At 42.2% G+C, this 24,187-nt stretch overlaps 1 protein-coding gene across 2 annotated transcripts in view; it reads left to right on the forward strand.

Annotated features, from left to right (window-relative positions):
• cdon (cell adhesion associated, oncogene regulated) overlaps positions 1-19,870 on the forward strand; it is a 32,999-nt gene extending 13,129 nt beyond the window's left edge. Inside the window, exons 2-19 of one of the 2 annotated variants that reach the window (XM_031751245.2) lie at positions 454-592; positions 1,252-1,530; positions 2,045-2,191; positions 2,951-3,094; positions 3,191-3,478; positions 3,560-3,829; positions 6,714-6,988; positions 7,328-7,502; positions 8,863-8,979; positions 9,577-9,780; positions 10,409-10,590; positions 11,880-11,985; positions 14,371-14,493; positions 14,763-14,954; positions 16,582-16,892; positions 17,052-17,131; positions 18,077-18,339; positions 19,208-19,870. In XM_031751245.2, coding sequence (XP_031607105.2) covers positions 520-592; positions 1,252-1,530; positions 2,045-2,191; positions 2,951-3,094; positions 3,191-3,478; positions 3,560-3,829; positions 6,714-6,988; positions 7,328-7,502; positions 8,863-8,979; positions 9,577-9,780; positions 10,409-10,590; positions 11,880-11,985; positions 14,371-14,493; positions 14,763-14,954; positions 16,582-16,892; positions 17,052-17,131; positions 18,077-18,339; positions 19,208-19,362 — 3,384 coding nt within the window. In that variant the 5' untranslated portion in view covers positions 454-519 and the 3' untranslated portion in view covers positions 19,363-19,870. The remainder of the gene's footprint in view (positions 1-453; positions 593-1,251; positions 1,531-2,044; positions 2,192-2,950; positions 3,095-3,190; positions 3,479-3,559; positions 3,830-6,713; positions 6,989-7,327; positions 7,503-8,862; positions 8,980-9,576; positions 9,781-10,408; positions 10,591-11,879; positions 11,986-14,370; positions 14,494-14,762; positions 14,955-16,581; positions 16,893-17,051; positions 17,132-18,076; positions 18,340-19,207) is intronic. The other variant, XM_031751246.2, reaches the window with a different exon arrangement.
• The last annotated feature ends 4,317 nt before the right edge of the window (positions 19,871-24,187 follow it).

A 24,187-nucleotide genomic window follows, 5' to 3' on the forward strand; every position in this document is an offset into this window, starting at 1 on the left:
ACCGTGTGTGTCTGGCCTGCACTTCAGGCTACATTGAACCTATGAGGAAGCAACACAGTGTGACAAGAGAGTGATATTAAGAGTGAGGCGACAGTCTCTCCACAGATACTCCATTATCAGGAGATCTCAGCGGTCTTGTGGGAAGAGAAGGAAGCAGAGAGGCTGGACATTCCAGCCTCCACACAGACACTGAAGTGGGTGAGAAGAGGGGTCAGAGGAGAGGGTGGGAGGTGGAGATCAAGGACTGTGTAAAGAGGATGTGTCGTGAAGATTAGAGGGATTGTCATTCAGGATTCAACGGGAACTTAATGGATTTTTTTTCCCCACCTCTGGTTTCCTCTTCCTTACTTTGCTGTTTGTTTACAAGTTGTCTCTTGCGCTCGCGTTCATGATGCCATGTTTCTCTGCAGAGCTGTGGCGTGATATGTTTTTCTACTCATCTGTGTGTTGCAGGTTTGCTGAACAGACGTGGACGTACTTACTGGACAACACGGCCTCTGGCAGGGGTCAAAGTGCACCATGGACAGTGGCCTAAGGGTCCTCCTGTCCACTGTGCTGTGTCTCAGCCAGTCTTTGCTGATCACCTGCTCATGTAAGTTGTTGTACAGCTCTATTTACTTTTATTAGCAACAAATAATTTTTTAAAATGGAGAAGATCAGCTTCGAAGCTGAAAAACACAGTGGATGCTTTCCACAAATAAGCAGGTGAAGAAAGCAGTAATTATAGCAGTAATTAAGGCATTTGAGTTGGAGATTAATGAAGCACTAATCAACACACAGATGGTTAATAATAACGGAAACTATTTCTCAGTGTCAGCTGGATGATTTAGAGGAGTGTTCCTGATTCAGCTCCTGATGGCCGTAAATTAACTTGTGCAATTCGAAGTAAAAATTTGGGACATTTTAATTACACATTTTGGTATTCCTTAGTAAAAAAACAACCCCCCCCCCCATTGGTTTGTGTATAATGGGAAATTAATACTGGAATTTAGTGGGGTTAAAGCAGTTCTATTGAAAAAAGGGACAAGTTGTTGGATTATACTTTTTCTAAATAATCGCAAGCATCTTTCTGCCTTTTATGTAAAGAAATAGTGAGGACAAATTCATCAGTCAGTCTCTATTGTGTAAGTTTATTAAAACAGCTTTAAAAACAATGAAACAGTTGTAATTTGATTTATAATTTGAGCAAACCTGCCCGTTATTATTTCACATGTCTGAACCTGTTTTTCTCTGCTCTCGTCTTCTCATCAGCTCAATATCCATCTTTCCACTCTGAGCCCGCCTCCTTGGTTCAGAGTCAAGGCTCTGTTGTCCATCTGCAGTGCTCTGTAAGTCCTCCATCAGCGGTGGTCTCCTGGCGCTTCCGAGGCCTTCCCATGGACCGGGACACTCTGCCTAGTGTGGAGCTTGGCAGTGGCTCCCTCACAATCTCCTCCCTTATGCCCAGTCATGCTGGTGTCTATCAGTGTGTGGCACGCTTAGACCACGGGCCCGCCATCGCCAGCCGCTACGCGCGTGTGGCCATAGCAGGTACGGATGCAGAGAATTAGAGTCCTGTGCATGCTCCCGCTCACTTCAAAGCGCAGTGGTGAAGAAAGAGAGGAAATGGCCTTGAGAAAAGGAAGGCTATTTCGTGATTGCTGAACACTTAGAAAGAATGCCGATCCTCAGCTGCCTGCTGCTGAGTGGCGGAGGGGAAGGAAGCAGTAGGAGCTTTTACTCGGGCATCGTTCCAGATGCCTCTTGACCGGTATCCTTAATGAGCTTTGGGCTTTCCTGTGTGCAGCATGTTCCTGCTGGGATGCTTCTTGCTCTTGGACACTATGCTAAGAGGCTGACCTTGCTTTGGAACTGTATCAGGCATGAGTCGAATCACTCACTGCAACAATAAACAAACCAAGTGGTCCAACACAAACAGCTCAGCTCAAGTAGTGCTGATCATCTTCGCCACTGACTGTGCAGATATTCAGAAGATATGAAATGTTTGATATTCTGGACTCAAGGAAAGTTTAACTAAGGCAGTTATTTTTTTCTATTCATGCAGAAATATCAAAATACGAAGATGGCCGACGGCGGTTGTTATCAGTGCAGGAAGGGAGCACTGCTCTTATAGAGTGTCCTCTACCACGTAGCATTCCTCCAGCTATTCCAAGACTGAGGATACAGGGGGAGTGGGTGGACGCTTCAACAGGTATGTTTGAAACTCAGATAAATGTGTAGTTTTTGTAACTGTATATGCTGTTCAATTGTAAAAATACCAATTATGTCAGCCAAAATTGGGGAGTTTTCTTTATTTATTCATGCGATCTAAATAGACTGTAGAATATTTAAAAAGTGCAATACTGCAATACGCTAAATATTATCTATATATACTATCACTTATCAAAGGGAGATAAAGGTGGCTCTCATTTATGAGGCCTTTTGAGTATTTTTGAGCTTTATGAAAATTATTCATTACATGTAAATTTTCATGTGATTTTGTTATATTAGTGCACGGCAGAGTTTTAGATTTAATGGAATCTGGTCAAATGAAATTTCCTTGATTGGTACATATTCATTCTATAATATTCTTATTTTAATAAATAAACCTTTGATTTTATATATTTCACTTTTATTTTACTCAAAATTATTGCTTTGTTTTTATTGATTGCAAAAATAATTTGTTCCAGTGTAGAGACTCTGATAAGAAGAGAAGATTACTTTAAGGGAGTTAAGTAAAGTTTGGTGAAGCCATCTGTGAATATTATTTCCTCAAAACAGACACTTTCATTTGGTCATTAATTTTGAAAATTTATAATTTGCTAAATTGACACAGTCATAAAATAATGTGCACCGTTATGAAGGAATCCATACATTTGTCCCCTTTTGTTCATCTGCTTGTGTTGTGATGCATGCTGGCTGTATACTGTGAAGGCCTTCCTATTACTTAGTCCTTTCCTTCTCTTTTCAGATGACTATTTAATACTTCCATCTGGCAACCTCCAGATTATCTCTGTTTCAGCCCAGCACCAGGGCATGTATAAATGTGGTGCAGTGAACCCTGTTACCAGGGAGACCGTCACACAGTTTCATGGCACTAAGCTGTCCGTCAAATGTAAGTCAGATGATGTTAAATCAAGGAGAAGCGTTTATATGTCTGCTCTGTTATCTCAGACCAACGAAGGTCTTTTTCTTTTTTTGGTTTCTTTAGATTCAGACCCCTCTTCCTCAGTGCAGATCGTTTATCCCAAAACCCCAAAGACTGTTTCGATTGAAAAGTCGCAGCCGCTGACCTTGGAGTGTGTTGTGTCTGGTAGTCCTGCACCTGCAGCTAAGTGGTTTAAGAATGGCAAGGTCATACCGGGGCCTTCTCACCAACGACAGCACAACAATCTGGCCTTTGTTCGGGCGATGAGAAGCGATGAAGGGAGTTACACCTGCGCTGTTGAGACGGAGCAGGGGACTCTCGTCAGCGCTAACTATACTGTGAAGGTTCTCGGTAAGAAAAAGACAATGAGAGAGGAGTGTGAGTGGTGACTGTTTGATGCAGATGTTTAACATTTCACGCTCACCTTCACAGAGCCTGTTTCCATCATCGAGGGACCGGCGAACCAGCTCACCTCTCTTGGCTCCTCTGCTCGTTTTATCTGTGTAGCCCAAGGAAATCCATCTCCAAACATCACCTGGCTGTTCAATGCAGAGCCCATCACCCCTTCACATCGCTTTCAGATCTCTGGATCCTCACTTGTTGTTTCAGATGTGACACGACAGGATGAGGGAGTTTATCAGTGTCTGCTGGACAATGGCTTTAGCTCAGCGCAGTCCTTTGGAATGCTTACAACTCAAGGAGGTATGTATGATCAGTTATCTCTATCAAACAACAAAAGCTGTACCGGATTGCCTTGTTGATTCCTAGGTTGGGAACAACTAAAGGTTGTTTTCTTCTCTCAGGTTTAAGGGCCAATTCATCCCAAAAGCAAACATATTTATTTTTCATTCAGCCTTTAGTGACATTCAGCCGCTAGATTGTTTCGGTGTCTGGTTTTGGAGATTTCTTCAGTAACAGGGTTATGATTTCACTGCTGATATTTTTTTCTTTTAGCACTTTACGCACCACAAGACAAGTGCCATCTGGTCCCATTATATTCGAGAGAGTGCAGAGATTTGACAGCCAGTATATCCAAAACTTGCTTAGACTTTTCCCTGGATTTGCATCACAAATGGAGGAGTCTTAGATTAAAGATGCTCCACACACCTTAAGTTAGAAGTTCGAAAAAATACACTGCATTGTAAATGGTTACAAAAACTTCAGGGTATTGTTAGAAAGGGTTAAGGCATCTTACCAGATGGGATCTCTGTGGGGCCTGTGCATACAGTATCTGCAGGGAGCCCTCGCTTTGTGAGTGTGAATGTATGTGTTTCTCTGAGGACTGGCAGGGGAGGCTTGGCCAAGGCCGCCCTCCTCCTGAGCCTTGAACTGAGCTTGAGCGTGAGAGTGAGCTTTGTGCGCACCATCGGGGATAAGCCCCCGGACGCTGGAATGTAAGGAGTAGCCGTGGAGGGTTATGACGAGGACCAGACCACCCAGCTGTCAACATCATACACAACTGCCTTTTATTTATTAATACATCACAACCATCCCCCTCCTCCTCCTCCTCCTCCTGCAGTCTCCCCCAAGCTTTCCTTCTACTCCAAGGCCCCATTCCTGAGCTCTCCTTGCTATCTGCAGAATGATTAATGCGGCTACATGCAGAACATAGGGAGTACAAGTCACCATCAGGTGGGTTCACTGCAAAACGTTTGCTTCCCTCCTTTCACAAACCGCAGGAATGAATATTTTTTGCTGCAGACCACTTTCATACACAAAACAAGCTGATAATTCAGTTTGTTATCAGGTACCAGGCACCGGAGCTTATCGAATGCTATTACATTCAAACTAAACAGTATTATTGATTTATGTAGCCAGTGATTGTAATTCATCAAAGAAAGAAGTTTGGTTTGACAGCACCCTGTTTTTACCTGCTGGTGTGCGTTATTCTATCATGCTGTTGTCTGGGTTTTCATGACCTTTTATGAATTAACATGCAACCTAATCACAAAGTTATCCACTAAAGTCATTATCTGTTGGTTATCAGTCAAGCGACAGAAGATCATTAAGTGCATCACAAGACTTGGTCTTTTTACTGCCTGAAACTTGTGAAACAAGAGGAGTCAAAACACTTTACTCTTTACTGGATCCGTCTTCACAGGAAGGAGGTATCCACAGGTCCTCCAGCAGGCTCTTTCCAGGCTCTTGTCTCTGTCCTTAATCCTTCATGATTTACCACCACATTCACTCCCAGGTGCTCTCCTCTAATGCAATGACCTTTTTCTGGGAAGAACCTGGCAATGCATCTTTGTCTAGGTTTACTAGCACTTGTAATGTACCACTCCTTCCCATCAGAATGGTGAGGTCGCTGTGTCCTTAATCGCCTCCTCCTCTCTCATTGTGTCAGAGTAGGAGCCCTGGCTGTGGTTAAGCTATGAGTCAGAGCTGTGGAGAGGTGAGAGTGTTGTCGGGCTGAGGGAGGGAATGAACAGGAACGTGTGGAGGGCTGGATGTAGCGCTGAGGGCTGATTCTCTCCGGTATTTTAATGGTTGGTGTGTGGAATGTGTGGCAGCTGGCCACAGTCCCAGGATCAGGTCTAGTGTTACCAGCTCTAGGCCTGTTTGTTTTACAAAGTGAACTGGTCCCACATACACCAAAAACAGCCTGAAACTGGACCCGGGACCCTGCAGTGTGTGTGTGTGCCTCTGCGGTGTTTACCTCCTTGCTCACTTGTTTTGTTTTTTAATATTCAGCTGTGACTCTGTTTGACCTCTGAGATGTGGCTCAAAGTTGAGCAGTCCCAGGTTTTGTGGCTTCTAAATGTCTGTGAAAAAAAAAACAACAGTTCACCTGAACTTTGCCAAGCTAATGTCAGCCATAATAAGACTCCCAGCTTGCATGATTTGCCCAGGTGGACCACTCTGGCTCGGACAAGGATTTAATAAAAAAAAGCAAAGTGTGAAATGATGTAGCACTGTACACATATTTGTTCCTAATGTAAAACTTTCCAGCAAGTTGCCCTTTGTGCACAGGCGGGGCCACTGTGTTAGTCAGCTTTTCTTGGTGCTTTCTCCTCCTCCACGCTGTGCAAAACTGAACAAAGATCCAGGATTTCATTGGAAAAAGTGAATATACACAACACAAAAATGAGATCGACAAATACAGTACTGTTAACGGTTATTTTTTGCATTTGTTTGCCTAATGCCATGAAAGGCATGACGTTCCAAAATCTTATTTTCTGCCTAAAGTATGAGCATATATTTAAAACATCTGTCTTTGTGTCAGTCTTCAAGAATATTTTATATTTTGAGAATTTTGCAGCAAAGATAAGCGTTTCCATCTACAATGATTTGTATTTGGTGGTATGACTCAGGAAAGTTACACTAAGGCCCCCTACACAGAACAAAGCAGGCATCACTGACAGTAGACTTGACGTTGATTAAGTCTGCACTGAAAAGATGAGTCGCTGTGGTGGTGGGTTGAAAAGCAGCTTGCAGATTGCATGTATAAAAGGGTATCAGCTGAGACTTGAGCTGATGTGGCCTGGTGATGATAAGTTAACAAAGTCTGTTGTGAATCTGACTGATCTTTGATGCGACTGTATCGCATCTCACTTTAATAATCTCTGATCTTCCTCGCTGACAGATTCACAGTCGGGTCCCACTGTTGGTGCGCTGCCTGAAGCTTCACCGTCACTCCACCCGATACAGAGCGACGAGGGCCACGAGCGTCTCCTCACAGAAGACGAAGGAGATCAGATTAACCTGCCGGCTGATAGGAGCGGCGACCGTCCTACTCCAGAGGCACCCATCATCATCAGCCCACCTCAGACTCACAAGCCTGATGTGTATGACCTAGAGTGGAAGGCGGGGCGCGATGGAGGCAATCCCATCAACGCCTATTTTGTTAAATACCGTAAGGTAGGGAAAAATAATTTCTTTTAGTTTTTCTTAAATATTTTGCAGATATTTTACCTGAAAATATGAATATGAATAAGAGGCTGTTCACTTTCCTTCTAAAATATTTGCCTCAGAAATCGTCTCACTCTGACTATAAAACTGCAGCAGTACTAGTTAAACTTTGTTGGCAGGAATCGGTTTTGCTGGAGTTGGAAAATTTGACTGTGGAGCACCTGTGTAAATCACAGCCTTTGTTACTGATGCTGCTCAGGCTTCTAAACTAAACTGAGACTAAATGCGAAGGATTATTAACTATTACTGTCATTTTTAGTCATGCTGTTGTATGTGTCTGTGTGTCAGGTTGATGAAATGGGAACGGTGGTGGGAAGTTGGCACACGGTCCGTGTGCCTGGCAGTGAGAAGACCCTGCGGCTGTCAGAGCTGGAGTCCTTAAGTCTCTATGAGGTGCTGATGGTGGCTCGAAATTCAGCAGGCGAGGGTCAGCCGGCCATGCTCACCTTCCGCACGGGCAAAGGTCAGTCCAGTCACTGGCATATAATGAAGAAAACTCTGAAACACTATTTAATCAGTATCTGCTAATATTCCTGGGAATTGCTGACTGCTGTAAGAAAAAAACTTTACTCTCATTTCCACCAAAGCTACAAAGATTGAGCAATAAATTAAAGGCCATGCTGAGTTAAAGAGGGTCTGGTTGTTTTTGGACATTTTGCACTAACATTAAGCAGACGCTAGAGAATACACTTATCGGACAAGAAACAGAAGCATGTTCTCCGCTGATAGCAGTCTCCTGAGGACAGAAAAATGAGCAAAGCACAATGAATTTTTCATTTAGGGTTGCAAGAAAATTTACTTCAGTTTTTGTGCAATTATAGTAGTTTGAGGAATTTAGCTTGATATTTGTGATTTCTGTAAGGCTAAACAAAGTGCCTTCAACTTTTGGCTTTTGGTATAGAATGAAGAAAAAATGATAAAATCTTACGCAGATCAAAGAAGACAGTTATTGAAATTTTATTATTATATGCAGCCATTTACTCAGTGTAATCATAGAGTATTACCTTACCTGTTCAGGTATTCCAGCTGGTCGTCCAGTCACCATTGTAAACACAGTCATAATGATCGGTGTCAGTCATCGTAGACAAGCGTGAGCATGCTTTTTGTCTGTTTAGGGACAAATAAAAGAAGAATGACCGCAAGTATTCCAACACAATAACAATTGTGCTTTACCACAGCAGGGTTACAAAATATTCCCTGGTCAGAAATATGCAAAGCCAGGGATACTGCCAAAAACCACAGATATGATTATATCTTCGGGGTGGTTCATTTACAAAATAGTCCAGCACCATCAAAATGCCAACCTCTGGGCTCCTGTGCCCAGCCTGATGTATATCCAAACTCTACCAGAACAAGAAGAAAAGTAACGTGCATTTTTATGTATCTTCTGTTTACCTCTTCCTGCTTTTAGGAATCCAATTCTGGTAGAGAAATACTAAATCCATAAACTTTTATGCTTCCACGAAGTCTATAAAAATATACAGTCCTTTACAACCGTTACAAGTCACCAAATAGATACAAAGAACTCAAATACCCACAAACAATTTCAAAGGCCTGCCCTAAACTAAGCAACTATGTTTTGAAAACTCTACACTACAAAGTTCTTGCCGGTTTACTTTTAGTCAACAGAAAATGTTATGCAATTTGCAGGTTTTATACGCCCATTTTGTTTCAAACAGATACACCTCCCAGTGTGCAATTTAAAAAACACAGATTTTTATGCAGCCGTAAGCAGATTTTTACAAAGCTGATCTTTGAAGTGTGTCCTCTGGTGGCAGTGCTGATGTTTTTCTTACCTCCAGCTTTTCTTCTTCCTCTCTCAGAGAAGAGCACCTCCCCCAACAAGAATCCCTCCAAGCCTCCCGTCATCTCCGTGCCACCCAAAGCTCCAGAGGACAAAACCCCCAACACGCACTTTGGCGTTGTCATACATGACAGAGGTTGGTGCCGACACAATCGCAGACTGTCTGAAAGGCCCTGCGTTGTTGCTGCAGCTGCTGGACTCTGTGCAGACAATGATTGTGGGATGTTTCTGGGGAAAATTATGGGGCTTTCTGTCATGTAGCTAGTTACTGTGGAGTTCATGACCAGACTGTGTTGAACAGATCGCAGAGCTTAATGTTTAGATGTGGTCTGCTTTGTTTCTTTGTGCCTCAGAGTACAAACAGTCAGATGATAGTTGACACCCCGTAATGACTCTTTGGGAGAGAGATGCTGTGAGATTGCACACAGCTTTAGGGTCAGATATGAGTGTGTGTGTCTGTGTGCGTGCATTTGATTTACTCGCGTCACAAGCAGGCCCTACTTTGCTGAGACTCACATTAATCTTTTCACTAACCCTCTTTTCTTTCTGTCTTACTCGCTCCTGCCTTCTCTAACTCTGTGACTAAGAGGCCAGGCCGTAAGTATACATCCCTCTGTGGCTTCCCTGTGATGTGCGTTCTTTACTTTTTTTCTTTTCCCGTGATCACGTTTGCATGAATTCAGATGCAGTAATGACAGGTACGAGTTTAATTCCTATTTGCTTTTTTCACCAGTTCCAGAGGCTCCTGATCGTCCGACCATCTCCATGGCGACTGAAAGTTCAGCGTACGTCACCTGGATTCCGAGAGCCAATGGCGGCTCTCCGATCACAGCTTTCCGTGTGGAGTACAGACGTGGCCGCAGTGCCGAGTGGGTTGTGGCTGCAGATAACATCTCACCTCTGAAGCTGTCTGTGGAGGTTCGCAATCTGGAGCCTGGTGAGTTTACACATCGTTAACAACTTCTCTCTACAGTCCAGTGATGCAGAAAATGATTGATCTGCCCAGAGGAGACTTTCCTTTTGTAAGGAGATTTGAAAAACAGCACAATTCTTATAAATCACTTTATGCTGCCGTTCGGCTCGCAAAAACTTTACCCCATCACTGACAATGAAATCAACAAGTGATAAACAGCAATTAGATGTTGTTTTTATTTCTTGGTCTATGTTCATTTGTAGTTGTCACTGGTCTGCAAAAATGCTGATGTGTAAATAAGAGAAAAAGTACTAGTGAGAATAAAATAAAAATACCTAAGGATAATTATTAATGAGGTAATAAGGGAAAATAAAAATTTTATGGTCAAAGCAATGAGGACTTCTCAAACTTTATAAACCGGATAAAACAGATCATATCATACATCAGAAATTTTATATATATTATAAATAAAATAAAGTTTCAACTATTAACAAGATTTCAGATGCTGCGCCATCAGCTGTTTTTTCCCCTTTCAGTTTCAATACACCAACTAACAGCATCATATGAGTGTTGCCTGCTTAAGAAATCCAACATTAGTTTTTGCTTAGCAACACTGTACTGTAACACTGCTCCTGTTGTATTTCTCACTCAGGATCCACCTATAAGTTTCGGGTGGTAGCCATGAACATGTACGGTGAGAGCCCCCACAGCATTCCCTCAAAGCCGTACCAGGTGCCTCAAACCAGCCCTCCTAAGACAGACCGTCCAGTGGTTGGGCCTCATATTTCATCCACGGATGCTATCAGCGACACCCAGATCATGCTGCGCTGGACTGTGAGTAGTACATCATGGAAATAGTAGTGCCATTTAAACAAGCGCATTTAGTAGGGAAAACTAAGGTAAACTGTCAAAAACTATCAGTGAGTTTTACACAAAGCTGCTGTATTTACAGTAATTGTGTCCACGCAGTATTCTGGTGAATTGACCAAAATCACCATCTAAAGGTTTTTCAGTCGTGTTTGATTATCTGGCTACTTTTGTTTCCTTGTAGATTTCCTTTCTGTGGATATGTGTAAAAATCTTGTCATTTCTCATCTGATTAAACAGTGATGTCACAGCCACAGATATGAAATACTGTTAAAATGGAAGCAAGAAAGTATAAAAATGAAATACTAAAGTCAAAGTCTTCTTGTTCTAGAAGCGTTAATATTCTAGTGGCAACTGTTAGGACTCAGCACCTTTATGGAAGTGGCTCTGTTCAGTTATTTGGGCTGGAATTTTAAAGTGAATGAGTAGAGAGCCATAACTTTTCTTTCAGTGGTCACCGGAACTTAAGTCAGATCTGATTAAACGTGCTTAAAAAGTCTGTTGACTTGTGCAAAATGCCATGCCATTGTGGATTTATTTACGCCTAAATACAGGGTGCCGACATGATCAGCATCTCTGGTTCAACCCACTGGAGCGCTGAACAATTGCTGTGGAAATTCACGTTATGTTAGCCAAGAAAAACAACGCGTACCCTTACCTACATGTGTTCTACGATAATGAGTGGAGAATTATGCCCGCCGCAACATGGTCGATGACGTTTTCCACTTTTACTGATGATTCCTGTTCAGGCTCCTATAAGAGCCGTATCGCTTGTAATTTTCTCCAGAGTTAAGTGCGCATTCATCAAAAGGATCTGAATAACTTCCTGTCCCTGCATAACAGTGGAAAAGTTTGGCTGATGAAGTGTCTTTTCCAGGTGGCTCACCTGTGTTTGAACTGATCGTGGTTCTTTTGCAGCCAATCAGACTGTACTGATAGGAGCTCTGTCCCAACAGAAAGAAAGGGAGGCCCTGTCCCTCTGTGTTTTGATTCCTCTGTCTTCAAAGCTGTTTCTCCCTTACAACAGTTTTGGTTGCAGATGGATGTAGATAGTTCCCCACATTTACTTAACCTCAGACAGCCTCATTATTTCCTGAACTTCAGACAGACAGTGCAATCACAATCTAGCTTGCAGTCTTGTACATCTGCTGATAACAAGCCCCGCTATTAGGTGCTGGAAAATTTCCTCTCTTTGTATGATAATTGCTTACCAGATTGCTGTAGTCTAACATAATCTTTTTTCCATCCCCATCCAGTATAGTCCCTCGACTAACAACAACACTCCGATCCAAGGCTTCTACATTTACTACCGGCCCACGGACAGTGACAATGACAGCGACTACAAAAGGGACGTGGTTGAAGGTAAGTGGAACTACATGTTTTAACGCGTGTATGTTTTTCCACTGCATACCGAGTGAGTAACGGTGTAGAGTGTTTGTCGTCAGCTTCCCCCAGTCCTGTTGTAGACGTAAGCTCGTGCTTTACAGATAAACTTGGAAGCGTAATGAATACTGTGTCGAGAGTGGTGTGCATTTCGGCGCTTTGATTTATAGAGAGTGCACTGCTTTCTGAAATCTGTTTTTAATAAATGGTTGCCAGCTAATAGGCCAGAGATGTAATATGAGTCCGACCAGACGAGAGCAGCTCAGGTTGCTGGGTGGAATGCTAACAGTTGAGCTGGGTGCAGGAAGGGAGGGAGGGGCATCCATTCACTCCGCCCGTCTCTCCAGCATCTGAGTATTTGACTTTCCACACCGCCAGGGACAAATGTCTGTTTGGGCTTTGTCCCCAGCGAGCAGCTTGTTATTGCACCGAGGTTACAAATTCCAAAAATTCAGTCATTAAAGAGGGAAATTTTAAGATGTGGAACCTCTGACCAGCTTCCAGTTAATGTCAGATTTTAAGAGCTGAAAAAATGGTAATACCCATCAAAGCCCAGTGTTATAGTGTTATGGTATGCTTATAAAATTACAAATGTAAGTTTGGCAAATAGAGCATCAAATAAGACTGAGCACAAGATTTGGACTAAACAAGAATTTGTCTTATTTTTTGCACTAAAATGTTGCCAGTTATATACCCGAGTTTCAGAAGAGTTGACTGGTTGCCTCATGGTTCAGTGACACTAGAGTAAAAATAGAAATGCACTTATTAAATTGATTTTTTTCACATTTGCATGTAGTTGAGGCCAACCAACTGGTGACCATGAGGTTTAACTTGCAGTACCCAAAAAACTGACCAATTTTGAAACCATGGCACAATCGCTGCAATCAGTCTCAGACAGACTGGCAAAGGTTTGAAGATAACTGCCGACAATTAGGAAAAATCAATCTTATTTAGACTGTGCCGAGTTGAACATTTTGGATTTCTGTTCAATGTGATTTTCTGTGTATTTAGATGGGAACAGATTTGCAGCAGACAATGACAGATTTGGAATTTTTGCTGATTTATCACAGTTAGTAATCGTGTTAGTCACAAACAGATTGCGTGTAACTGCCAGCTTAACGCCATTCAATTGCAAACCGTTAGCAGACTGATAGCCATCTAAATGCCCTTTTATTGCTGTCTTGATGCACTGAAGTTGCTTTAAGGACGGCAGCTGACTCCCTTCGAAGCAATGATATCAAAGGCAGTTAGTCTGTTCATTGCACATGGTGCAATAATGTTGGTTGTGCCACTGTCTCCATCGATTGTTTTCCTTAGTGTGACTGTAATATTATCCTGGTAACGGGAAATTGCTGACAGGTTGTTGACTGATCTCTTGTCCTGTGTGACTGAGGCCACAGTTGTAGAAATAAAAGGCTGTAGAAGAAATAAAAAATTGGATGTAGTACACCATAACAACACCTATTGATGTGTCCCATTTTTTAGTCTTAAGCTAAAGGTTTTGACCTATTATTTCTTTTGAAACTACACTTGATGAGGGAAGGATGGGTCAGATTTAGAATACACTCATGTCATTGCTGCTTGCCGGTCACAAAGGAGACCTGTCCCATGGCATACCCAGCCTTATCCTTATTTTTGACTCTAATTTAGAATTGCTGGCAGAAAGAATAGTTTGTTCATGAGTAAAAGAAAAAATGATTAAATACACTAGAATATATCATGAGTAGAAGACCTTTTCTTGCAACAGTTTCTAGGTCGCTCACTGGCCTAGAGGCGTTTTTGTTACGGTGATGCTGACATTAAATACTGAGATTCTGTAACCCGACTGTGTATGCTTCCTTTCTAAAAAAAGTGTTCCCACTCGTAAGAGTTAAAATTACCTCGGGACGTAGGTAGTACATGTGCAGCGATTTATTATACTTGTTATGAAACGAAACATGACAAGTACAGCAGCTTATTTCAGCCTCATTTGTAGGAAATGTGGCATTTCCATGTTGGAGACTGTAGCTGTCTCATCTGTGATTTCAAAGCACATAGTAGTGTGATAGTGTGTAGTAGTGCAGCAGTGGCGTGAGTGTGGAGTGGGAATACTGGAAGCAAGCCAGGACAAACATGAAGCTGCCATATATGGAGCTTGTCTCGAATAAGGCAACTGTCTGGGTCCTGGTGAGACTGTCAGAGAAAGAGACAAGGTTTGGGTGTGAAGCAGAGAGAGGGGGAAAGAACATGACCTGAGCGAGAAACCTGAAGTGAAGGACAATAGGAAGCGAAAAACTGGCTGTGAGTTTAAACAAGTTGTGTCAACACTGACTTGTAGAGGAAGTGATTTCTCACCTTTGTCCCCCTTTTTTCCTGCCTTCCCAGGTATAAAAAACTGGCACATGATTGGACATCTCCAACCTGAGACCTCCTATGATATCAAAATGCAGTGCTTTAATGACGGGGGAGAGAGTGAATACAGTAACGTCATGATCTGCGAGACCAGAGGTAAGGAAACACAACGCTGTAATGCAGAAGAAATGACTCACACTTTAACCAAACCTCTAGTTTATCAGAAGTCCAGGCATGTTTCTGCAAAGGCTGTAACTTTAATGATGGGTATGATCACCAAAATTACACAACATAAATGTACTGGGTTTTATGAGCTCAACAACAATGGCTTGCATTTTATGGTTTGGTGCTGTACCTTGTTATTTTCCTTAACGCAAATGGGTAAGAAGTTGTTCCTCATGTCCCCTTCTTCCTCTCCTCTGCAGCACGCCAGTCTCCAGGATCACCCAGCCAGCACCCTATTACCCCATCTGACCCCCATCCTGTGGATACCCCAAGCCCTCCTGGAGGACTGCTCTATGTGATTGTGGGCTCTGTTTTAACAGTGATGGTGTTCATCCTGGTGTCCTTTATTATCATCTGTCTGTGGAGGAATCGTCAACAGAACAACATGCACAGTGAGTTTACTAGTTAGCCTAAAATCAATACGTAAACATTGCTCAGTGTATGAAAAGCAAACTTTTTCTCATAGCATGCTCTATGTTACACTGCTGCTCACTGCAAGATGAACAGCAAGCATGCAAGAGTTAACTCATTTTTGAGAATAGCTGGCCCCAAGACAGCTTGTGAAACATATTCCAAGTGTTCATTCCAAGTGCATATACAGATCCCACAGTGCCTGCAAAAGAGTTGGCCATTGTTAGATCAGCTCTTTATCAGACCCGCTGGATCTGTAAATAGCTGAAATTTTGTAGCTTAAAGATTTTGTAGACTGGGTCACTGGTTTCCACCTTTTATGTAAGTATGAGGGTCACATATTATTCATCGGACTTCATCAACATCTTAGTTGATCAAACAGTTGGGCACATGATACCTGTTACAATATGATATTTGAATTATGTCACCAGTGCTGAAATGCTTGTTTGGTTGCTTGTCTGGGGGGCTGTAAACATCAAAATTGGCAAAGCCATGCATACAACCCCAATTCCAAGAAAGCTGGGATGCTGAGTAAAATGTAAATAAAAGCAGTGATTTTCAGATCTTGCAAACCTATATTTAATTCACAATATAACACAGAAAACGTATGTTTAAACTGAGACATATTAGTATGTCGTGAAAAATATGAGCTCATTGAGAATTTGAGGGCAGCAACACATCTCGAAAACTTTGGGACATGGGCAACAAAAGGGTGGAAATGTTAATGTTACTAAAAGGAAACAGCTGGAAGAACATTTTGAAAATAATTGTTACTTAGCAACAGTGTTGGGCAAGTTACTTTGAAATAGTAATTCAATTATAGTTACTAGTTTCAAAAAAGTAACTGAGTTAGTAACTGAGTTACAATAAACGTTACTTAAAAAAAACAAAGAGACATTTTCCCTCCACATTTTACCTTTAAAAATTAGTATGTCGTGCCTGAATTTACAGTTATGTTCTCAAAATATGAGCTCATTGAGAATTTGAGTTATTTGGCAGCAACACATTTCAATCAAAAACTTTGGGACATGGGCAACAAAAAGGGTGGAAATGTTAATGTTACTAAAAGGAAACAGCTGGAAGAACATTTTGAAAATAATTATTACTTAGCAACAGGTCAGTAACCTGATTGGGTATAAAAAGAGCATCTTAGAAGAGGCAGATAGGCAGAGATTCACCAAGTCGTGTCTACAATTTTGAACAATGTCAAAATAATATAAAATTGTGAAGACTATGCTAAATAATCTAGACTAAATAATATAACCAAAAGACTCTTGATGCCTGTGATTTTCAAGCGCTCAAGTGGAGCTGTATTGAAAACTGGAAATCACTACGTGTGCTCAGGAACGCTTCCAGAAATCATTGTCTTTGCCATCCACCAAAAATGCCACCATCACCAAGTGGAAAACTGTTCTGTGGTCAGACCAATCAAAGATTTTTAAATCATTTTATTTTGTTTTTATTTACAGCTTTCTTGGAATTGTAGTTGTAAAGTTTTCCGTCTATTTAAGCAATCTCCAAAGCTATTCCAACTGATGCCCTAAAATAATTTTTCAAGCTAAACTTGCTCCAGAGCTGAAACTGGTCTTGTTCCTATCTTGATTGTAGCCTCTCTTGCTGCAGAGTTTGATTCTCCCGGCTACCTGTACCAGTCACCAGAGTTGAATGGCCACGTGCTCGACTACACCACGCTGCCTGGCAACAGTCGCGTTAATGGGGGTATCCACGGTGGCTATGGACACAGTGGCCAGATGTTACCCCAAGGATGCCATCACCTCCACCACAAACTCCCGAATGGCTTGGCACTGCTCAACGGCTCTGGGAATCTGTACACACCAGGTCCACCGCATGGCCACAACGGCACCCTGCCGCATAGCACGCGGGACTGCGAGCACTCACACCCTCACCACCATCATAATGTGAGTGCTGAGGTTGTGGCACCACAAAATACTCCAAAACTTTGACTTAAAACTATATTTCTCGTGTTGTCCGTGATGTTTTAAATGGTGGTATTTTACATGCACAGGTACAAATTCAGTTCAGTGTGGTTTAATCTGGTGTTTGTGTCTCCCTGTCAGGGTGGAAGCATGTACACAGCTCTTCCCCAAACAGAGTCTTCTGATTGTATGAGCTGTCAGAACCTCTGCAACAACAACAGGTGAGAGAGCATAATCTAACTCTTAAGCAAGGTGTTTGTATGGGTTTTTGATTCGTTTTACACTTGGCAGGTGAACTGAAACTGGACTTTTCTCAATGGGCTTTGTAATACCAGTTATATAGCCTTTTTCTTAAATACTTATGTCCCTGTACTCTTTGCTTACGTCTTCTCTTTTTTCTCCAATGAAAATATGACATCCCTTTTTAAGATTATTTACTTTTAATTGCAGTGATCAGTGTGGAAAATCAAGTGAAACAAGCAAGCAAACAAGTGAAAAAAATCTGGAAATGGAAATTATTGGGATTTCAAATTAACGTTGTTTACTTCAAATTGGGCCTAAAAATACACATCGGTCATATTTCTACTAAGATATCGCTGAGAAGTGCTCAAGAGCCCCTTTTGAGATCCAAACACACACACGGACACATTTGCCTTCCTTTTAGTCCTGTTTATGTATTTAAGGGTCCCCAGCATCACAGTTTACCCTGTGTGCACCCAGCCAGCAGACCTAATGAGTCCTGTGTTTATTTACCTCCGGCTGCTGGGAAAAGAGGGGGGTGTGGTCACAATCCAATCATGTCCCGATTGAGGGAAGCTGAGTTCGGAAAAACAGGGACAACTTTGCTGCGTGCAACTCTCTGCTTTTGGGAACTTCACTGAAGAGCAAAACCACAATGTGTCACAGTTACTTAGAGGCTGTGTGGCCTGTAATCTCTGATGAAAACAGTTTTTGAAGCACTATGAGAGCGCTCCAGTTGTGTTAGAGCTGTCATTGTTTTGTGGACTAGTAATATTAATTCAGGGTTTTTCTGTGTCTGGTGGAAAACCTTCAGAGAGAAAGAATGAGCATGTAAAGCACTCCTAAGAGCTCTCAGAGAGTGAGCACTCAGCAACGCACGGGCATTAATGAATGTTTCCCTTCCATCTCTGTTTGTCTCTGACCAGATGTTACAACAAGACCAATGGCACTTTCTCCAGTGGCACGCTCCCTCTAATGCATCGCGTGGCGCCGTGCCAGCAGGACGGGCTGGAGATGGTGCCTCTGGGCCAGGTTTCATCACAGTGCCGCGGCCACGACAGCCACACGCATTCTGTGGACCAGGAGGCCAACACAGGATACCGATCAGATGAGCACAAAGAGTCCTCGCCCTCACAGCATTCCTGCTGTCTGATCAGCAACAATGAAAACTATCTAGCAGACAACACTGGTGAGACACATTTTTCCAGAAAAAAAAGTTTAAAAGTCTTTCCATGTATTTTGTCTTCCATTTCTTCTCACTGCACCTATTATGCAATGAAAGTTATTTCCAAGCTTCTCACATGATTACAGATAATTTAATTAAATTTGCTATCAGTCGAATAATGAGGCTATAGATCAAGATGTAGGTGGGGACAACCTTGTCGCCTTAACGTTATGTAGCTGTTATGATATCCCTGTCTCATTATTTTCCTTGATCATAACTCAAGAAGTGGGTGAAAGAGTGAGTCACTATTGCAAAGTGGAAGAGTTTAAGGAACCGCGTCAACTCGACCACAAAGTTTTAGACCATGTAAGAGTCGTTGCAGAGTGGGGTCGCTGAGTGCTGAGGCACTTAGAGTGTAAAAGTCACCAACAATCTGCTGACTCAATAACTGCAGAGCTCCAAAGCTTCTCTGCCCATCAGTGCAAAAACTGTGCAGCAGAAGGTTCGTGGCATTGATTTTCATGGCCGAGTGGATGCAATATGAAGGTGACCCAGTACTTACAGTGCTGGTAGGCTGATGTTTTCTACACATTTCCTAGTGGGAAAAAGATCCCATATCTGTCTTTTAACAAGTAAAAATATTGGTCTGTTGCTTTAAGAAATTAGAGCATTAAGTTAAAACATTTACTTCTAGATGCTCACGGTTCAGCACTGTTGCATTGCTAGTCGATTTTTATATCACTGCCAATCCTGATGTTGTATGCAGACAAACTATGCGGCGTCACCACAAATTACACTGTGGGCCTCTCCAGAATCTCTGCTTGTCTTTTTTAATATAAAGAGTAAACCAAAGCCTCTCGCTCTCTCTCGCTCTCTCTCGCTCTGTGTGCAGCTGGGGAGGAGCCGGAGTGTGTGGACACGGAGGGGCCTGTGGTGCGCTGGGAGAGTCTTGGCCTGCCAGACTTGGACTGTGACGAAAAGCCTGGGTGGATCTCCAGCAGCAGCCTGGCGGGAGAGCTTATCCAGCCTGGCCCGCAGGAGGCCTGAACATAGCCCACACACAAGCACTCTCTCCCACAGTTTGGAAGTTTAGAGAAAACAGACAGAGAGACTGAACGAGAGCTGTGGAAGTATCAAGAGTGGAAAAAAGGAAGACCGGCGAGCGATGGGATAGTCAGAGACACTGCATGTTATGGTGACAAGGACACTAAAGTGTTGATTGGACTGAGCTGAGATGAGCAATGTGGGGAAAAAAGAGGGACTACAAGAGACTGAGAGCGCAGTCAGACGAAGAGAAGCGAAAAGACATAAAAGATCAAAAACTCTTTAGATGACTTATTTATTTTTTGTAGTAGTAAAATATTATTTCATATGAATGTATCTGTTTTAAAGAAAAAAAGTTTGTCTTTTATATTATTTATGCCTTTTGAATGAGAAATACTTTTTATTTTTTGTTGTGTTGTGTCCCTATGTGTTCCACTCAAGTGTGGAGATTAGCAGTTGTCTGTGTAAAGTTTTGTAATAATATAAAAAAAAGAGGGAGAGTCAACAACAACCTTTTTCAATGTCTTTCCTGACCTCCTTCATGTGCAGCAGCCGATGAATGATTGCCGTAGTGAATTTCCCCGCCTCGATCCAAAGCCATCGATATTTCTGGCAGGCCTTTGATGTGGCTCTGTGATGGGCTGTTCCACTGCAGTGACCCCTGAACGGGGTGAACGCTCCCTGCACTGTTCAGATTAAGGCTGATGCGCTTTGCTTCACTGACTGTTTGATAAGTCATCACTTTACACAAAATCCAGTTAACTTTGAGAGCTCTGTTGACCCGCTGACCGCAATCTATTAGAGAAATTGAGTAGTTACATTAAAACTGAGCTGTTAAGTGTGAGCAGCCTAGATAACTTTGCAATGCATCAGTGCAAATGCTCGGCCACAGGCAGAATGTTTCTACGAACAGCAGGAAATACTCTGTGCAAAGAAATCTTAAATCCTCTCATCAGTGCGGCATCGCTAGTTCTAAAAACGAAGCGTCAACCTCTTTAGAAAGAAAACAGTTTTTAATGTCTTATTTTGCAGGGGGAAAAATGGCCATAACAAAATCAACACAGTGTTATTAAGTCTGTAACGTGAGTTATTGTGTTAGCCTGCAGAAATGTCTCAAAGACGAAAGAATGAAATGAAACTTACTGCATGGCCAGGTATCATAAAGGGCTAAGAAGGAGAATGTAGCCAGTTTTCTTTACACCAAAACTTTCAAGACATTACCTGACACAGTTACCTGTATGACCCAGTCAACAGCTGGTATTTAACCAGCACAAAGTCTATGTGACATCAGATTGTGCTGATGTCTGAATTTCTAGGTTAAAAGTTCGGTGCAGTTATTTGCTAGAAGTAACAAACATCTAGACCTGATTATTCTAATGCTTCTCATGCTTGAAAGGCCATTATAATATTTTGTGTCACCAGTGAACTGAATCTTTTAGTGGCTTGTAGAGTTCTGGGTACCAGAATCTGCTGCTGCAGAGTTAAAAAAAAAAAAAAAAAAACCAGAGTGAGAAAAACATGACAGACAGTGAGAAAAGCACCAAATACAGGAAACCAGCAAATCAATTGTGAAAAGTTGCTGTGTGATGTTCCTGCTGTGCAGATAACTCATTCATAAAACACTTGTACAATATTCTCCTCAAGTTTCAGCCTGTGTTGCCCAAATCCATTTTCTAAAGGCTTAAAACCTCTATTGGTTTTAAAATAATCTTCATGGTGTGTTGGCTGATTGAAGTTGATAGGGTTGCAGCAGGCGGATGACGGGGCTGGCTGTGCTTCACTGAGGATGACTGCGGTGCAGGCTTTCCATGCTTGGTGCCTGTCTGCCTGTGATTTTTGCCAGAGTTGGCTGCCAGTCCTCAGGCCCTGGCTCGCATGGCATTTCTCCTCCCACTCATGGTATACGGGATATTCCTGGCTCCTGGATTTGCTCGCCTACTGCTGAGGCGTGGCGCAGCATCTTCCGGCTGTTATTTTTATTTTTGATGGAGGTTGTTGTGCCATTAAGGCAGCCAGAGTCCATTAAGCTGACTTGAGTTTAACTCGGTTGTTTCCTAAGAAGACTCTGTAGAAGTTTTGGCAGCCCTGAAACTCTAGTTATTTAAATGTACACTGATTTAATTGTGTGAAAGAGAAAAAAGTACCTAATGGCCCCAAACTAGCCATTACATAAGCAGACTCAAGTTTCCTCTTAGCATTTATTTTATGTCCATACAGTGTCTATTGTTGCTGTTTGGAAAGAAAAAAGAGAGCAAAACAATGGATAGGAAATGAAGCTGGAAATGAAGGAGAAATTATCCGGGGAGGGAGAGGGGATGCTGACAGAAGCAGCCTGGGATGATGAGGAAAAGATAAGGAGAGGGTTGTCTCTAAATGAGCTGCTTCTCCATCTCCCACGTCTGTCAGTCGGCACTCTCTCCCAGCCCTGTCCTGCACCCTCTACCCACACAGCTACACCCCTTCATTAAGGAGCCCATGGGAACAAGAAAGCTTATTGTCCGCCCTGGAATTTTTGCCCCTTGCTGCAGAGCGGACCTGTTAACGCCAGCCTCTCTTCCCTCCGCCCACCATTCTTCCTCTCTCCCCTCTTCAGCACACCCTGAATGAATGCAATTCTTATGAATCGGGCAGTGTGCTGTTAACTCGGTTGATTCAGCCACGGGCGGTTTTATCCTTGAGATGTCACAAACCACAAGTGAAGCGTGTTGTTGTTGGATGAAGTCCAGCGGTGTTCCAGCGGGGCCCCTGCGAAGGATGAGCTCATGTGCAGAATGCTTTAAGACTAATAATCAAAGTCTCCCTCGAGGATATCTGGTCTTTATTTGCAGTCAGCCTTTGTAGCACACAAAAATGCTGCAACGTTTTCATTTTTGCGCTTTCATGCTGTTGGAGCAGCTGGCTGATTATTGGCTGACTGCACCTGTTGGATATAATTAGGGGAAAAATACTCTTAATCTTTATTTAACCTCCATTCCCTTAACTGCCCCCTTTCTCCTGGTATATTTGCTATTTCTTTGATCGGACTGATCAGGATCCATAATGAATGTGCTGATGATACCTTGTGTTGACATGAGTTGATCTTCAGAGTCAACAGTATTAACAAGTAAGAAGAAATTCACCCTAGATGAAAAATAAATGAGGGCACCAGTGCAGAAAGATAAGTAGCGATATGTTTATTTTACAAATTAATTATTTAGGAGAAAACTTGTTTTATGTGCAAGCGTTTCTGTCATTGCTAAAAGGCTAAAACGTTTATTCAGTTTGCAGCCTTGAGCGATGTGCTTTAAAATGATGAAGTGTGTCAGTCTGCTCTGCCGCCGTCTCTCAGTCTGTTGATAGCAACAACACACAGAGGTTATCTAACGAGCGTTCTGTACTTAAGGAAGGAATAACAACGCAGGATGGTGGTTATTGGAGTTCAACTGAAGATTTCATGAACAGCATATGTCACTGAAGAAAAGAACAAGTATAATGAGTCATGTACAGTGCACAAAACAAAACCCAGATGGCTTTAATAATCAAGAAAATGCAAGAGTGGAGAAACACTGAAATGAAAACCACAACCTCAGGTCTACATGGTGTCACGCGTTGTAAGTTTATATGGCTTAAAAGATTGCAGGAGGCAATAGTGCGGTCTTTCACTGATCAAAGTGTTTGAGTGTGTTTCAGCCCAAACTGGTGTTTTCCCTGTATTGGAAGACGGAGTAAGTAGGTTAGTCTGGATTATATACACAGCAAAGTTTCTTTATTAAAAATACACAAAGATATTTATCTCGATTCACCAGGACGTCATTTATAAACAGGAATAATAAAGATGATGTTTATAAAGGGAACGCATTTTGAGGTACATGTGAAGGACATGACTTTCAAAAAGTCCCTCTTTTTTTTCAAAATATGAATCAAACTTCTACAAACCATAACAAGTTTCAAACTTCACACCTTCAACATAGATTTCTGGAAAAGCACTTGCAATCTTTAAGGCCAAGCTTTCTCAGGTTTTCTCAGATATGAAAAAGTAAAAGTTTATATTTGAAAATTGTTGAAGTTGTAGTTGTGTAGAATTGCTGCAAGTTCCCTTTAAAAGTGAAATTGTCTTCACCTGTATTTAAGAGCAAAACTCCTCTCTAAGAACTCAAACTCTGGGACAAATTACATCAAAACTATTTGCGTTATTAAATATTAGGGAACTTATTGGGGGGAATTTGCATGAAGACATACACAATGAAATTAGTTGACTTGTAAACAAAAGAAAATCAGCTGTCCTCTACATCCAGTCGAGTGAAGTAAAACGTTATCCTGGCCCCTTCGTCTGTATCATACAAAGCCTGGCAGGTGTACGTCCCGGCTGCTTCACTCTGAAGCTCCTCTATGACTAAAGCCGAGGTGTTCACGGGCACGTGCATGCGACCCAAGTTGCTGGACTGAGACTGAACCTTCGGGCCTTGTCCATAGTTATAAGCCAAAGCTATATTATTATCGCTTCCTGGTTTGGTGAAGCCCCAGATGAAGATGGTTGGCATAATGGAGCCACAGTCCAAGGTGACCGAGCCTCCCACAGTTGCATTGGTATGGGAACGGATGTATTCCACCTCCTCGGGGTCAAATATCTCCAGACCTGCAACACAAGACAGGCAGAGTCAGTTACCTGCCTGTGACTGTGTGCAAAGAAAAGCTCTTATTTCTTTTCTGAAGTAGACCAAAGCAACATTATTGACAGATTTATGCATTAATTGGTGTCCTTGGAAAACTTTTTCAAGACCTCACAGTTCGTTGCAAAGGAATTGTGTCAGCATAAACAACACATAATTAAACACTTACAGTTTAATGC

This window comes from Oreochromis aureus, linkage group 14, assembly GCF_013358895.1.
Source record: "Oreochromis aureus strain Israel breed Guangdong linkage group 14, ZZ_aureus, whole genome shotgun sequence".
Lineage (NCBI taxonomy): Eukaryota > Metazoa > Chordata > Actinopteri > Cichliformes > Cichlidae > Oreochromis > Oreochromis aureus.